Source organism: Dromiciops gliroides, chromosome 2, assembly GCF_019393635.1.
Source record: "Dromiciops gliroides isolate mDroGli1 chromosome 2, mDroGli1.pri, whole genome shotgun sequence".
In the NCBI taxonomy this organism is placed as follows: domain Eukaryota; kingdom Metazoa; phylum Chordata; class Mammalia; order Microbiotheria; family Microbiotheriidae; genus Dromiciops; species Dromiciops gliroides.
Genome location: NC_057862.1, coordinates 78,355,816 through 78,369,662, shown reverse-complemented (window position 1 = coordinate 78,369,662; position 13,847 = coordinate 78,355,816). Strand labels below are relative to the sequence as shown.

The 13,847-nt window shown below is 41.9% G+C and overlaps 1 protein-coding gene across 1 annotated transcript in view; it reads left to right on the top strand.

Moving 5' to 3' along the window:
* ENTPD1 (ectonucleoside triphosphate diphosphohydrolase 1) overlaps positions 1 to 13,847 on the top strand; it is a 108,436-nt gene that overhangs the window by 82,723 nt on the left and 11,866 nt on the right. Inside the window, exons 4-7 of the mRNA XM_043989759.1 lie at positions 1,867 to 2,017; positions 4,101 to 4,260; positions 5,147 to 5,386; positions 9,192 to 9,452. Of these exons, the coding sequence (XP_043845694.1) occupies positions 1,867 to 2,017; positions 4,101 to 4,260; positions 5,147 to 5,386; positions 9,192 to 9,452 (812 nt within the window). The remainder of the gene's footprint in view (positions 1 to 1,866; positions 2,018 to 4,100; positions 4,261 to 5,146; positions 5,387 to 9,191; positions 9,453 to 13,847) is intronic.

Here is a 13,847-nt window from a genome sequence, read left to right as displayed (position 1 = left end):
TCTGGTACTGGTAGACCTCCACCAGTCGTGGACGACCATGGATCAGCGCCTTGAAGAGCCACAGGCCACAGTGTGGCTGTGCAGTCCGATATGGGAGCCACAGCTCCTGAGTGACTTATAACCGGTAACTGCCGCATCCCATGTTATATCTACCCCATGAGGAGTAGCTGGAGTGTCCTCTCCAGGGTGCTGGCCTGGGCAGATCAATATGGAAAACAAGCTGTTGCCCATGCAGCAGGTTTTCCCTCTCCGTGACATTGGTGGATCCAAAGGAGAGGCAGAGCCAATACAGTTTGGCACCAGTGCCACTGCAGTTGCCAGAGGGATGTGATGTCCAACATCCAACTGCCTAAGGGACTCCGACTCCTGATTTTTCCTCAGGGTTAACTCCTGAAGCCTTTCCCATATATGGGTATAGCCTCAAGGCAGCAGAGGTTTAAAATCAGGATTTCCTTCCCTTAGGCGGGTTGCCTGCCAACACTAACAAGCCCCACCTGCCTGAGGTATGTATCTATCTACATGCATATCTACATGCATATATGTATGAAGGAAATCAAACTCAAAGGTGGCAGAATTTCATACAGGCTTGGAAAGGGCAAAGAACCAACACAATTTGTGAGTCATGCCCATTAATTCATTTGCTTCTGCTTTTTTAAATGCGAAGGACTCTAATGTAAGATTTTATTTCTTTTATAATGTATATTAACTTGTTTTGCTGATGGTTGTTTATTGTAATTTAAAAAATTAAACAAAAGGAAAATCTGCTGACTGAGCACTTTTTTGGGGTGGTGCTGATTGGTTAAGACTTTGCCACCTTAAGGTTGCTAAATTTGTAAAGGGTGATTTCTAAAAATTTAAGGCAGTATTGAGTTTCTATATCCTGGCGTAGGAAAAAGGCACTGGAAGCTTCAAGATCTGGGTTCTAGCCCTGTTTTTGCAGTTAACTTAAGGGTGATTCTGGACAAGTTCAGTTCCCTGGGTCTCAGTTTCTTCTTCTGCACAAGGAGAGGCTTGGGCTACATTATTCCTTTTGGGATGCTCAGTCTGGGCAGCCTATATGGTACAGCAAAGACAAGACCTCTCACACCCACCTACGTTTATATTTATGATCATGATTTATAATAATATTTTTATATTTATGAGCATTCCATTTCCCACTGGTATGCCTTGGCACAGGCTTTCTCTCATGCCTGGAATGTTTCTCCTCATTTATGCCTCTTGGAACCTTTAGCTCCCTTCAAGTTTTATCTCAAATGCTACTTCCTTCAAGAGGGATTTAGAGCACATTGGGACTCTGAAATTTTGAGGCCATTTATCCATGTTCTAGTCCTCTAAATTGTTTCTTTTTAATAAAATTATATTGGTACCTATTGTTTTTATATCGTGTAAATTTTTCCCTGTACCTCTTCTCCCTTTGCCCCTCCCAAAGGACCATGCTTTATAATAATGAATAATTTTAAAAGAGAAAGAATAGATAAAACAATCAGCAAAACCAGTCAAAACATTAAAAACAATCTGAAAATATTCCAACACCTAGATGTTCCACTTCTACAAAGAGGTCGGGGGAGGGGTTAAGAGCAATTTCATCCAAATCTGGAGAACAAATGTTTCTGGAGAGGTAGCATGGTGTTGTAGAGTTCATCTAAAGATCTGGGTTCAAGTCCTGACTTCGAAAAGTAGGCATAGGGAACCAGAATTTTGCAAACAAAAACTAACCTTCTGAGATATCTTGGGGTAGGTATGGGATGTAAGCACTGGTACAAGCCCAGCTTTATCCTGTGGTGTCTCACAATGCAGTCTATGAACCTTTTAAATGTATTCAGTGGCATTAGAATCCTTCATTTATGGTGTACTTGATATCTCCAGGTCCTGGCATCTCAGGGTATTCCCAGAATGTGGAAGAAGTAGGCTATTACCTAAACAAATGCATGGACAGAGCTCAACAAGTGATTCCCAAGGAGCTGCACCAACAGACCCCCGTTTATCTCGGTGCCACAGCTGGCATGAGGTTGCTCAGGTATGGCAGCATCTAGGAACCTGTGCTTTGGGATTCAAGACAATGTCCCTGTAGTAGTAGTTAAGTCCTCCATCTAATAAAAGTCCAAGGGCAGGAACAAGGATTTCAATCAAGATTTACCAAATAGAATCACTGGACCTCAGAAATCAAGGTGAACTCAGAGATTATCTAGTCCAACATGTACTCAATTAAGAATCTATTTTATAATATCCCCAATAAGCAGAGACATAACTAGCCTGTGACCACCCAGCATGTCTTTCAGGATTGATTACACCTTATTCCCCCTCCCACACTCTTTAATCCAGCCAAACGAATCTATGTGCCTATTCCCAATACATGACATTACATCTCTCTCCCATATGCATTGGCACACAGGCTGTCCTCCATATTAGGAATACTTCTCATTTCAGCCTTTTGCAGCTCCCTTCAAGGCTCAGTTCAAGGGCCATCTCCTTCAAGAAGCCTTTTAAAATCCTCCTAGTTGATAACGTCCTCCTGTTCAAAAAAATAATCACTTTGAATTTACTTTGCATATATTATATATTTGTTGTGTCTGTGAACATGTTGTATTCTTCCTGTAGAATGAAAGCTTCTTGAAGGCAAGGACCATCTCATATTTGTGTTTGTGAACACAGTCCTTGGCACAGGTGAATGTTGATTGGTATCATAACTAATTCCTTCTGCCACTCAACTAAATTTGTCCCAGTTACTTCTTGTGGTATTGTCCCTTCAGGAATCACAAAGTTGTTTTGAAGGTATATTCTGTGACCCTTGACCCAGCTGGTGCTGCTTTTCTCGGACAGTGATTGCCCCGTGTGACAAAATTGCTATTTATGGCTCTGCCAACAAGTGTTCTTCAAGTCTTTGATGAGAGACTCCTGAGACAGTTCCCCCCCCCTTTTTTTTCCTTTTGTAAAGCTCTTGTTAAAAGTCTTTCTTCTTAGTGAGCTGAAATTTGTCTCTCTGAAATTTCCACCCATTGCTCCTAAGTCTGTCCTTGAGGATAAAGCATAAACCTGATCCCTCTTCCACATGATAGTCTTTCAGATTTTGGAAATCAGACATCATGTACCCCTTAATCTTCTCTCCAAGATAGGCATCCCCAGTTCTTTCAACCATTCCTCATATGGCATGAACTCAAGACTCTTAACCATCCGGATAGTCACCTTAATCAATCCCTAAAAAAACACCACATTTATTAAGCACCTACTATGTACCAGGCACTATGGTAGGTGCTAGGTATACATTTTTAAAAGTGAAACAGGGGGCAGCTAGGTGGCGCAGTGGATAAAGCACCAGCCCTGGATTCAGGAAAACCTGAGTTCGAATCTGGCCTCAGACACTTGACACTTACTAGCTGTGTGACCCTGGGCAAGTCACTTAACCCTCATTGCCCTGGGGGTGAGGGAGTGAAACAAGCCCTGCCCTCAAGGATCTTGTATTCTACAAGGTGGTTGTTGTTGTTTGTCCTTTGTTCTCAAAGAGGACCATGACATCAGGGTGATGTCATGACTTGGAAGTGAATTGCATTTAAGTGAGGCAAGACTATGTAGTCATCAGCCTCACTCTCTCCTCAGGATCCATCTGGGTCCTGTGGCTAGATATAGATCAGGACAACTGGGCGCAGGGTAATATGTATTAATGGACAAGTCAATTCAGGACATAAACAAAACAAATACAGAGTGAATAGAGATGAGCACTAACAAGCACTTAGTACTAATTGGTTGGCAAAGAAAACCAAAATGACATGACATAGTGTCAGGGTCAAGCTACATTATTTAGTATTAAGTGCTTAAGCTTATTTAGTATTAAGTACTTAAGCCTAATAGATGCTTGTTGACTGCCTGAGGAACTGTCAAGTGGGGCAATCAGGAAGAGGTATCACTTGAACTGCCACCACCCCTTTCCAAGGCAGACTGAGGTCATCCAAGAGTAGGAGTCCCTAGTTAGTGATCTTCCTCTCTCTCAGGTCTAGGGATCTCATTTACTGGTCGTGATTTGCCCTCCTGTAGGGTGGGTGAGGGAGGTTGGGATCCCAGATGAGTAGCTAACAGAACTGTTCTTTGTGTTGTTGGGGGTCCAGTATGGAGAGCAGCGCCTTGGCAAACAGAGTCCTGACGGCTGTGAAGGAGAGCCTAACCTCTTACCCTTTTGATTTCCAAGGGGCCAGGATCATCACTGGCCAGGAAGAAGGTGCCTATGGCTGGATTACCATTAACTACTTGTTAGGCAAATTCAATCAGGTAATATCAATCCTCTAGGATGTGTGGGAGTGGCTGCCTGGACGCCAGCACAGTTTGTGTCCAGGAAAGTATATCTTCCAGTGTTACAAGCAGCTTCAGTTCCACTACTGAGAATGTATGATTATATTGGGCATCCTGGGCCCCTAGCTTAAAGCCCCGCATACAGTAAATGCTAAATAAATGCTCGTTGATTGAATGATATGTAAATATGAGCCCTAGATTTAGGAGGAGAATCTTTCCCAAAGAATTGCTTGTGGGGCACAAGAGATACCTGCCCCTCATGAGGAAATTACTCTTTGAGTAGTATCAAGTGTTAGTTTTCCTCTTCTGATGCCTCACGGTGGTGTAGGAGAGACTTGGCGTGCTCAAAGGAGATGCTGGTAGAAGATGCTAGCAAATTGCAAAGGCCTGGCAAAGGACTCTTGTCTATAGACCCAGCCTCCCTTGCAAAGGACTGTTGTCTGAGGACCAGCCTAGCCAAGTTCAGGGAGGCATATCAGAAGGCAGGCTGAGGAAGGATGAAGTTTTGGGGCCATAACTACTCTCCGAGGCTCTCTACTGAGGCACGGAAGAATTGCAATTTGTTTTAGTGGAGGGAGAATCCAGGCCACTGAAACCATGTGTCTCTGAAGCATTGATCTAATGAGAGAACACCGTGGAATGGAAAACCTCTGGGCTTGTGTCCTTGATGCTTACTGGGAACCCCTCTTCTCTGGCCATTTATTTTGGCACGGACTCCATCCCTCTTCCTAGGATATACCCCTGGCACCCTGCTCCCTTTTTTCCTGGACCTGAGTCTAGGAAGGGGTGTGTCACAGGGCATAGCGGTAGGGGCAGAGATGTCCACACCTACCTATAGTACCATAATAAGTTTTGTCTCTTTTAGAAAATCAGCTGGCTCAGACTTCTGCCCAGAAGAGAAGGTCCCCAGGAAACCTCTGGGGCCTTGGACCTTGGAGGAGCCTCGACGCAAATAACTTTCGTGCCCATCAACGAACAGATTGAGTCCCAAGGCAACTCCCTGCACTTCCGTCTCTATGGCAAGAGCTACGATGTGTATACACACAGTTTCCTGTGTTATGGGAAGGATCAAGCTCTCCGGCTAAAACTGGTCAGGAACATTCAGGCAAGTCTAACTGATTCCAGATCCTGCCTCCCCCACATGTGCAAGCATGACCTCACATCCTGTTTTCTCTGCCTCGCACATTATTATGATTGAGCTTGGGCTCAGCAGCACCTCCCCATCCCCCCCTCCCCCAAGACACACAGTTTTTGGCAGGTTATCTGACAAAATTTGGTGGATTTTAATTCTGACAGTTGTTTCTTCCCAGCATCCTCTTACTCTTTCCACATCCAACACATTTCTTTAGTATATCAAAGATTTAGAGCTAGATAGGGACCATGAAAATTATTTACTCTATCCCCCTCATTTTACACATGAGGAAGTTGAGGTCCAGCAGTGTGAAGAAGGAGGCAGCTAGATGGCTCAGTGGATAGAGCACTGGGTCTGGAATCAGGACGACCTGAGTCAGAATCTGGCCTCAGACACTTAGCAGCTGTGTGACCCTGGGCAAGTCACTTAACCCTGTTTGCTTTGGTTTCTTCATCTGTAAAATGAGTTGGAGAAAGAATTAGCAAACCACTCTAGTATCTTTGCTAAGAAATCCCCATGGACAACATGGTCCACACGACTGAATGACTGAAAGACAACAATAATGATGTGAAGTGATTTGCCTATGGGAACAAAGAAAATAAATGGCCAAACCAGGATTTAAACTAAGACCCATCTACTTCAAATCCAGTGGCCTCCCTCTCACAAAATATCTCCAGTCATAATTTTCAAACCCTTATCAAGGAAATTACTTTTCAAACCATTACCCAGGAGACCACTTCTTCCTGCTATAAGTATATCAATGAAAATAGTTTGGCAAGAGGTGATATCCTCTGAAAAAGGTAATTTGAATTTTTTTGAAAAGGTAATTCAAATTTTATCTGCTATGGGTCACATGGCAATTAAGAAGAGGGAGGAACAGGAATGAGTCTTTCTCACCCTTTGTGGGAGTTTTTAATCTTCATTTCATAAATACAGCAGAAGGAAGCTTGTTATAAAAAGCCCATTAATGAGGAACATTTTAGTAAAAGCTACAGTTTGAGTTTACCACTTGACCTTTAAAATTCTATATCCAAACACCTTCTGCATCTAAAGCCCAACAAGCCAGACCTGCTTAGCTGGCTTCTGATCATCTCTCTTTTCTATTCACAACAAAGAAATACTGGTCCCCTGCATTGCTCTCCTCAGCCTTTCTCTTCCAGGCCCTGGTCCCCATTCTTCACGTTTACCTTTTTAGCTGTGTGTACTTCTACCAAATGAACCCAAGCTCCCCCAAGCCTTAGCATCATAGGATTATCATTTTAAAATTGTATGGGGGTGGGGCAGCTAGGTGGCGCAGTGGATAAAGTGCTGGCCCTGGATTCAGGAGTACCTGAGTTCAAATCCGGCCTCAGACACTTGACACTTACTAGCTGTGTGACCCTGGGCAAGTCACTTAACCCCCATTGCCCCGCAAAAAAAAAAAAAAAAAGATTGTATGGGGACCTTAAAAGCAATTAAGTCCTTCACATCAGGAAATGAAGGCCCAGAGAGATTACAGTGATCTTTTTAAGGTAACATAGCTAGAAAGGAAGTAGCTAGCTGTCACAGTGGATAGAACACTGGGCCTGGAGTGAGGAAGGCCTCAGTTCCAATATGACCTTACACACTTACTAGCTGTGTGACCCTGGGCAAATCATACAATGCTGTTTGCCTCAGTTTTCTCATCTGCAAAATGAGCTGGAAAAGGAAATGGCAAAACGTTCCAGTATCTTTGCCAAGAAAACCCCAGATGGGGTCACCAAGAGTCAGACACAACTGAAATGACTGAACAACAACAAAAGGTAGTAAGGAGCACAGCTGGATTTTCAACCCACATGTTCAGACTCCAAAAGTCCTTCCCTTGTATCATAGGGCAAAAGCTTGGGAATTGTAGCTGAAACTGCCACAAACCTTTGCCCTTAAAGCCATCTAGATCAAACTTGTAGTAGGCCCAAAGTATTCCTGGGACCACTTTTAATCTGGTTAGCTAGATATAGCCCAAGAATGGTATTAACATTTGTGACAAACTCCAGATCACACTACTGACACGTTATACAACTTCCCAGAAAAATGATCTCTTCATCTTTGGCACTCCCACTGTGCGCTTTTTTTTTTTTTTTTGGCACTTCTCATGCTCTGATTTTCAAAAAACGTTTCAATATTTAAAAAAAAAAAAACAACCTTACTGTCCTTTTAGAGTATCCTCTCTGTTGTACTTTATGACTTTTAAGGTTTCTTACAAACCAAACAGAACTCTCTTTTATGACAAAGGAGAACAATTAAGCAAAAACAAACATGTATTGATAAAGACTCATAGGATTTGCCTCATTCCTCACCTGTAGTCAGCCACCTGTCTCCCAAGAGGAGGCAAATGTACCTCATCATTAGCCCTCTGAAGTAAATATTGGTTAATGCATTGCTTTACGTTATTGTAATCATTGTGCATATTACTTCCTTGGTTCTGCTTATTTTGCTCTACATCGGTTTGTATCCTTCCCAAGTTTCTCTGAATTCTTCCTTGTTACTGTTCGGTAGTTCAATCATTTCCCACTCTTATTTTATGACTCCATGGACCATATCATGTCAATACTGTCTGTGGAATTTTCCTGGCAAAGATACTAGAGTAGTTTGCCATAAGGCAAACAGAGTTTAAGTGACTTGCCCAGGGTCACACGGCTACTAAGTGTCTGAGACTAGATTTAAACACACTTCTTCCTGTCTCCAGGCCCAGCACTCTTTTTCCATTGAGAATTCTTCAGTAATCATTTATTATAGCAAATAATATTCTGTTACATTCATGTACTATTTGTTCAGACATTCACAATTGATGGACACCCACTTAGTTTCTAATTTCTGGTGTTAGGCTAGACCTATGAATTTCCTCCCAATGAGGAAACTCCTACCAAAGCAGAGCAGCCATTAATTGACTCCATTGTCCTAGCTGCCTGGGCCTCTAAGAACTTGTGTCTTGCTGAGGGTCAAACAACCAGCTTGTGTCAGAAGACCTTAAACAGGTCTTCCTGACACTTTGAGTAGCTTTTTATCTACAACTACTTGGGGCAGCTAGGTGACACAGTAGATAAAGCACTGGTCCTGGAGTCAGGAGCACCTGAGTTCAAATCTCACCTCAGATACTTACTAGCTGTGTTACCCTGAGCAAGTCACTTAACCTTGATTGCCTTAAAATATCCAGGGCCATCTCTAGTCCTCCTGATGTATATCTTGCCACTGGACCCAGATGGCTCTAGATGCGAGTGAAGTTGGTGACCTTCTTCTTCGAGAATGAAGGACAAACAACAATCTACCACTACTACTCACCCTTCCATTTTCTCATTGCCATAGATAACAAAAACAAGGCTTTAACAGTTTAGCATTCTTATATACTTATGTTCTGTTTTTGTATTCTGGTTATTTGTGAGCATGTCATATCTCCCTTCCTAGATTTTAAGGTCCTTTAAGGCAGAGTCTCTATCTTACTTCTCTTCAAATCTCAGAAGCCCTACTATGTACATATTAAATACATTAAGTGCTTAATATGTTTGAATGGATAAATGAATGTATTATATCAATGAATGAATGTATTACGCCAGTTCTTCTTAGTCAGTGTGTAAAGATCAGGGAGGACACTAATAACAGCCCTAATTCCTAATCCTACAAAAACAAACTTAACGCCAGAATCGCAAACAAAACAAAACAAAACAAAACAAAAAAACTTAAGATGCATGTTGTGAGATCAAGTTGTGGCTCCTTCCCTTCCCATGGCCTTGCAAGTCATGGATTTCCATATTTTCTCATGTAGGATGCTGAGAATGGACTCCTAAGGGATCCTTGTTTCCACCCTGGCTATGAAAGGGATGTGAACATAAGTGATTTCTTCAACACACCCTGCATTTCAAAGGATGAGAAATCATTTCCATTTCATAGACTTCAAGTACAGGGTACTGGCAACTACTCAGCATGCCTGCAGAGTGTACAGAAGATCTTCAACACCACCTATTGTCCTTACTCAAGGTGTTCTTTCAATGGGGTTTTCCTACCATCCTTACAAGGAAATTTTGGGGTAAGTAGAAGACATGATTTGGTATTTCGCATCTGAGGGTTTTTTGGGTTTTTTTGTGGGGCAATGAGGGTTAACACAGGGTCACACAGCTAGTGTCAAGTATCTGATGCTGGATTTGAACTCAGATCCTCCTGGATCCAGGGCTGGCATTTTATCCACTGCACCACCTAGCTGCCCCCTCACATCTGAGTTTTTAAGGAAGTCAAAATGAAGACCTTGACCGAATGCTTTTCCTGAGGGGAGATATCTGGCAATCACTGACCTCAAAGGTCCCAAGACTTTCTTTCAATTCATCATTGGGCAGTAGATATTTAATCATGGTCTGGGTTAAGGCTGGTTTTCCTAACTGTGTGGAACATAATCAGGAGCCCCGGATTTCATAGATTCATAACCCTTTAGACTAAAAGGTAGTAATTTTTCCCCTTATTGAAGATAAGCAGCTGATTGGCATTCAAGCTTGCTGACCTCATGTTTGTGGATCATTCTTGTGGTAGTGATAGGAAGCCAAACCTGTCTGCTGAAGTAGGTTGTGGGGTTTTTTTGGGAGGGAGGCAGGGCAATGAAGGTTAAGTGTCTTGCCCAGGGTCACATAGCTAGTACGTGTCAAGTGTCTGAGGCTGGATTTGAACTCAGGTCCTCCTGAATTCAGGGCTGGTGCTTTATCCACTGTGCCACCTAGCTGCCCCCTGCTGAAGTAGTTTTGATGGAATAGCCTCAAGGGAGCAAGAGAGCAACACCTCTTTGAGTTCATACTGCTATTTATCCAGGAAACTGATTACTAAGAATGGGGCATCCAGGCAGGAAATGCTTGCTATATGTTAGGAACTGTGCTCAGTGGTAAAAATATAAATACAAGCAAAAACCAATCCTCACCTTCTGGGACCTTGCATTCTAATAGAGGAAGATAGTACATGAAAGAGAGCTAAAAGGGAGGGACAGGAAGGGAAGAAGTGACTTGCCTCTGGAGAGGAAATGAAATTTATGGCACAGATGAAAGACTAAGAAGGGAGAATTGGCATCATTCTTTCATGCCACCTGGTTTTTTTTTAGGTTAGGACATGACTGCAGGCAATTCTTTTTGCTGGTAGAGGCTCCTGGCTCTATTAAATGACCCTAAAGGAAGAGGAGAAAGGAAACACTTCTTGTCATTCTTCAAATGGAATATTGTGATGACAAAATGTAATTGAGAAACAGTAAATTCCCTCATTTCTTTTGCTATCTTTTCTTTGGAGTTTCTTTTCCAAGGTTTCACCATCTTCCCTCATGTTTTTGTAGTGGCCTTTTTCAGCAAAAAAGTATCCAGGTAATGGATTAGAATGAACTTTTTTTGGGGGGGGGGGGAAGGGCAATGAGGGTTAAGTGACTTACCCAGGGTCACACAGCTAGTAAGTATCTGAGGCCAAATTTGAACTCAGGTCCTCCTGAATCCAGGGCCAGTGCTTTATCCACTGTGTCACCTAGCTGCCCCCAGAAAGCACTTTTTTTATCATACTCTGATAGAACCTTGGGATACAATTTGTATATAGAATAAAGAAGTACAAGGTTAGTCTCATATCACTCTGCTTGGCTTGATACAGGTTCCCATGGATCAGGATTCCAGAGACATTTTCCATTTCTTGTGCTTTTGTTTTTCCCCTCAGGCCCAATGTCAGAGCCATTTGTCTCAGCTTCTATGGTCACTGTAAAATCCAGACCCCAGGATCATGTGCAGGCCCAGGGTGAAACTTCTCATTTCCTAGCCATTCAAATACCAGCTCAGTACCTCCCAATGATTTTGCCTATTACCCTGAATCAGACTCTCTTCTCTGAGCAGAAAGTCCCTCAAACCACCCTAGCTCCAAAAGCATCTTCCTCCTTCCTCTACTCCAAAAATGTCTCTAAAAAGCTATAAACTGTCCCCTTTACAGCCATCATCCCTGTGTCCTCAGCCTAGGTTCCATTCTCTCATCTTGCCCCTCCTCCTATTTTTCAGGTACCAGCATTAGCATAATCATTAGCATTTCCAAAGTCCATTTATGTTCAAATTATTCCAGGCCCCACCAGCCAGAGGTTTCTCAATCCACATGTGATTTTATAATCCCAGATCTTTTTTTTTTTTTTTTGGTCACAGTCATATTTGGGACTTATGATCTCATTCTCCAGATGTAAATAGGGTCTCAAAGGCTGTCACTGTTCCTGTCATTTTGATTAAATTGTTCTCTTGAGCTGCTGGACTGGAACCCATTTTGTAGGCAAATTAGAAACATCTCAAGGAGAGAGGGAATAAGTGATTGAGCATCTGCAGGGATGAGATAATAAGATCATTTTAAAATTATTTTTAATGACATCTGTGAATACTATGTTAACAACACAACTAGGAAAGTAGAATTCTCTAGAACATTGTGATGAGGAATAAATCAAAAATCAAAATCAAAAGCTTCTTAATGAGATTTATTAGAATAATGGACAGTGTTCTTAAGGAAACTGGGGAAACCACCATTGTTTAGATTATGTTAAGCCAAGCAGGGTAGATTTCTTTCTTTTTCTTTTTTTTTCTGTTTAGAATTTTATTTTCCAAAATACATGTAAAAACAAATTTTGATATTAATTTTTAAAAACTTTGTGTTCCAACTTCTCTTCCTCCTTCCCTTCCCACCCCACCCCCACCCCCAAGAACTCAAGCAATTCAATATAAGTTATACATGAGTAGTCATGGAAAACATCCCCACATTAGCTAAAGTTGTGAGAGAAAACAGATAAAAGCAAAACTTCAAATTAAGGAATTGTCAAAAAATGTATTTCAATCTGTTTTCAGATACCATCAGTTCTTTCTCTGTAGATGGATTGCAATTTTCGTACGTCTTCGGAGTTATATTGGATCATTGCATTGCTGAAAATAACCACGTGCTTCCCAGCAGATCATTTTACACTATTGCTGTTATTTTGTGTACAGTACATTTCACTCTGCTTCAGTTCATGTAGGTCTTTCCAAGTTTTTCTGATAGCATCCTGTTCATCATAATTTTTATATGGTGCCTTAAATTTGACAAAGAATTTCCTTCACAATAGCCCAGCAAAGTAGGTACCATACACATGTTTTGCCATTATAGTCAATCATAATAACTATTTCCCTCCATTCTATTCCCTTCTCATGATATTTACTCTATTTTCTATCTTCTTTTACCCTTATTCCTCCTCAAAAGTGTTTTACTTCTGACTACCTCCTCCCCCGCTCTGCCCTCCCTTCTTTCACCCTTCCCTCCTTATCCTCTTCCCTTTCTACTTTCCTGTAGGGTTAAATAGATTACTCTTCCCAATTGGGTGTGAATGTTATTCCCTCACAAGGCAGATTTCTAAAGAATATGCCCAAACGGAACACTTATGCAGGCTCCTAGACTGGGGGAAAACCGGGCATCTCTTTGAGTTTCTGGGATTCTGGATTTAGGTATAGTTTCAAAATAGCAGAGTGAGAAACTATAAGCTATTTCTAGAGAACTGGGGTGGTAGAGGAGGAGGAGAAAAAGACAGCAAGGAGTGAGTAAGGGGAGGGAAGCCACCCACTCCCCCCAGAATGGACAAATGGGGGAGATTTATACAGATGAAAAAATGCATCTACCATATCTCAAGAAGTCTTATTCTGGATCTGTAGCTCTAAAATGTCAGGTTTCAGTGACTTGCTGGGACAGGTATTGTTTTAAACTAGAACCTTTCTGGTACCACCAAACAATTCCATTTAGGCAGCTTGGGATGACCCCCAAATTCTGTGTTTGTTCTCTGAACTATGGAAACCTGGCAACCGATTTATCCAAGAATAATCAGGCTCTGAGAAGACTGATTTATATTACCTAAACTCATACAAGCCTAGTTAGTACCAGAAAGACAGTGTGTTAAGTCACAGAAATAAATATGCCCAGGGAACAGGTAACCACGTCAGCAATCAAGTTTATCCTCTTCCTAGCCAGGAAACCTGTGTGGGTTTAACCAAAATATTTCTTTGTCAATAAGGAATCACAAGGATGATAATTTGGATGGAAAGATGGTAAAGATTAGTGGAAAGGGTTTGACATTGAGTCAGCAGAGATTTGACTTCCAATATTATCTCTGACACAATTAGTGACCCAGGGCAACTAAACTAATCTTACTGGGTATAATCTGTAGGTTTTGTAGAATGAAGACAATAATGTTCCATTACTTATTTTCCAACTCTCTGTCTCTCTCTTTGTTTCTCTCTGTGTGTCTGTGTGTATGTGTCTCTCTCTTTATGTCTCTCCATGTCTCTGTGTTTGTCTGTGTCTGTCTGTTTCTCTCTCTCTCTCTCTCTCCCCGCCCCTCCCTCTTTCTCTCTCTCTTAAGGACCAATTTTTAATTGGGGAGTCTTAGCTAGGCGGCTTGCCACAATATTGGGGCAAGGAAGGA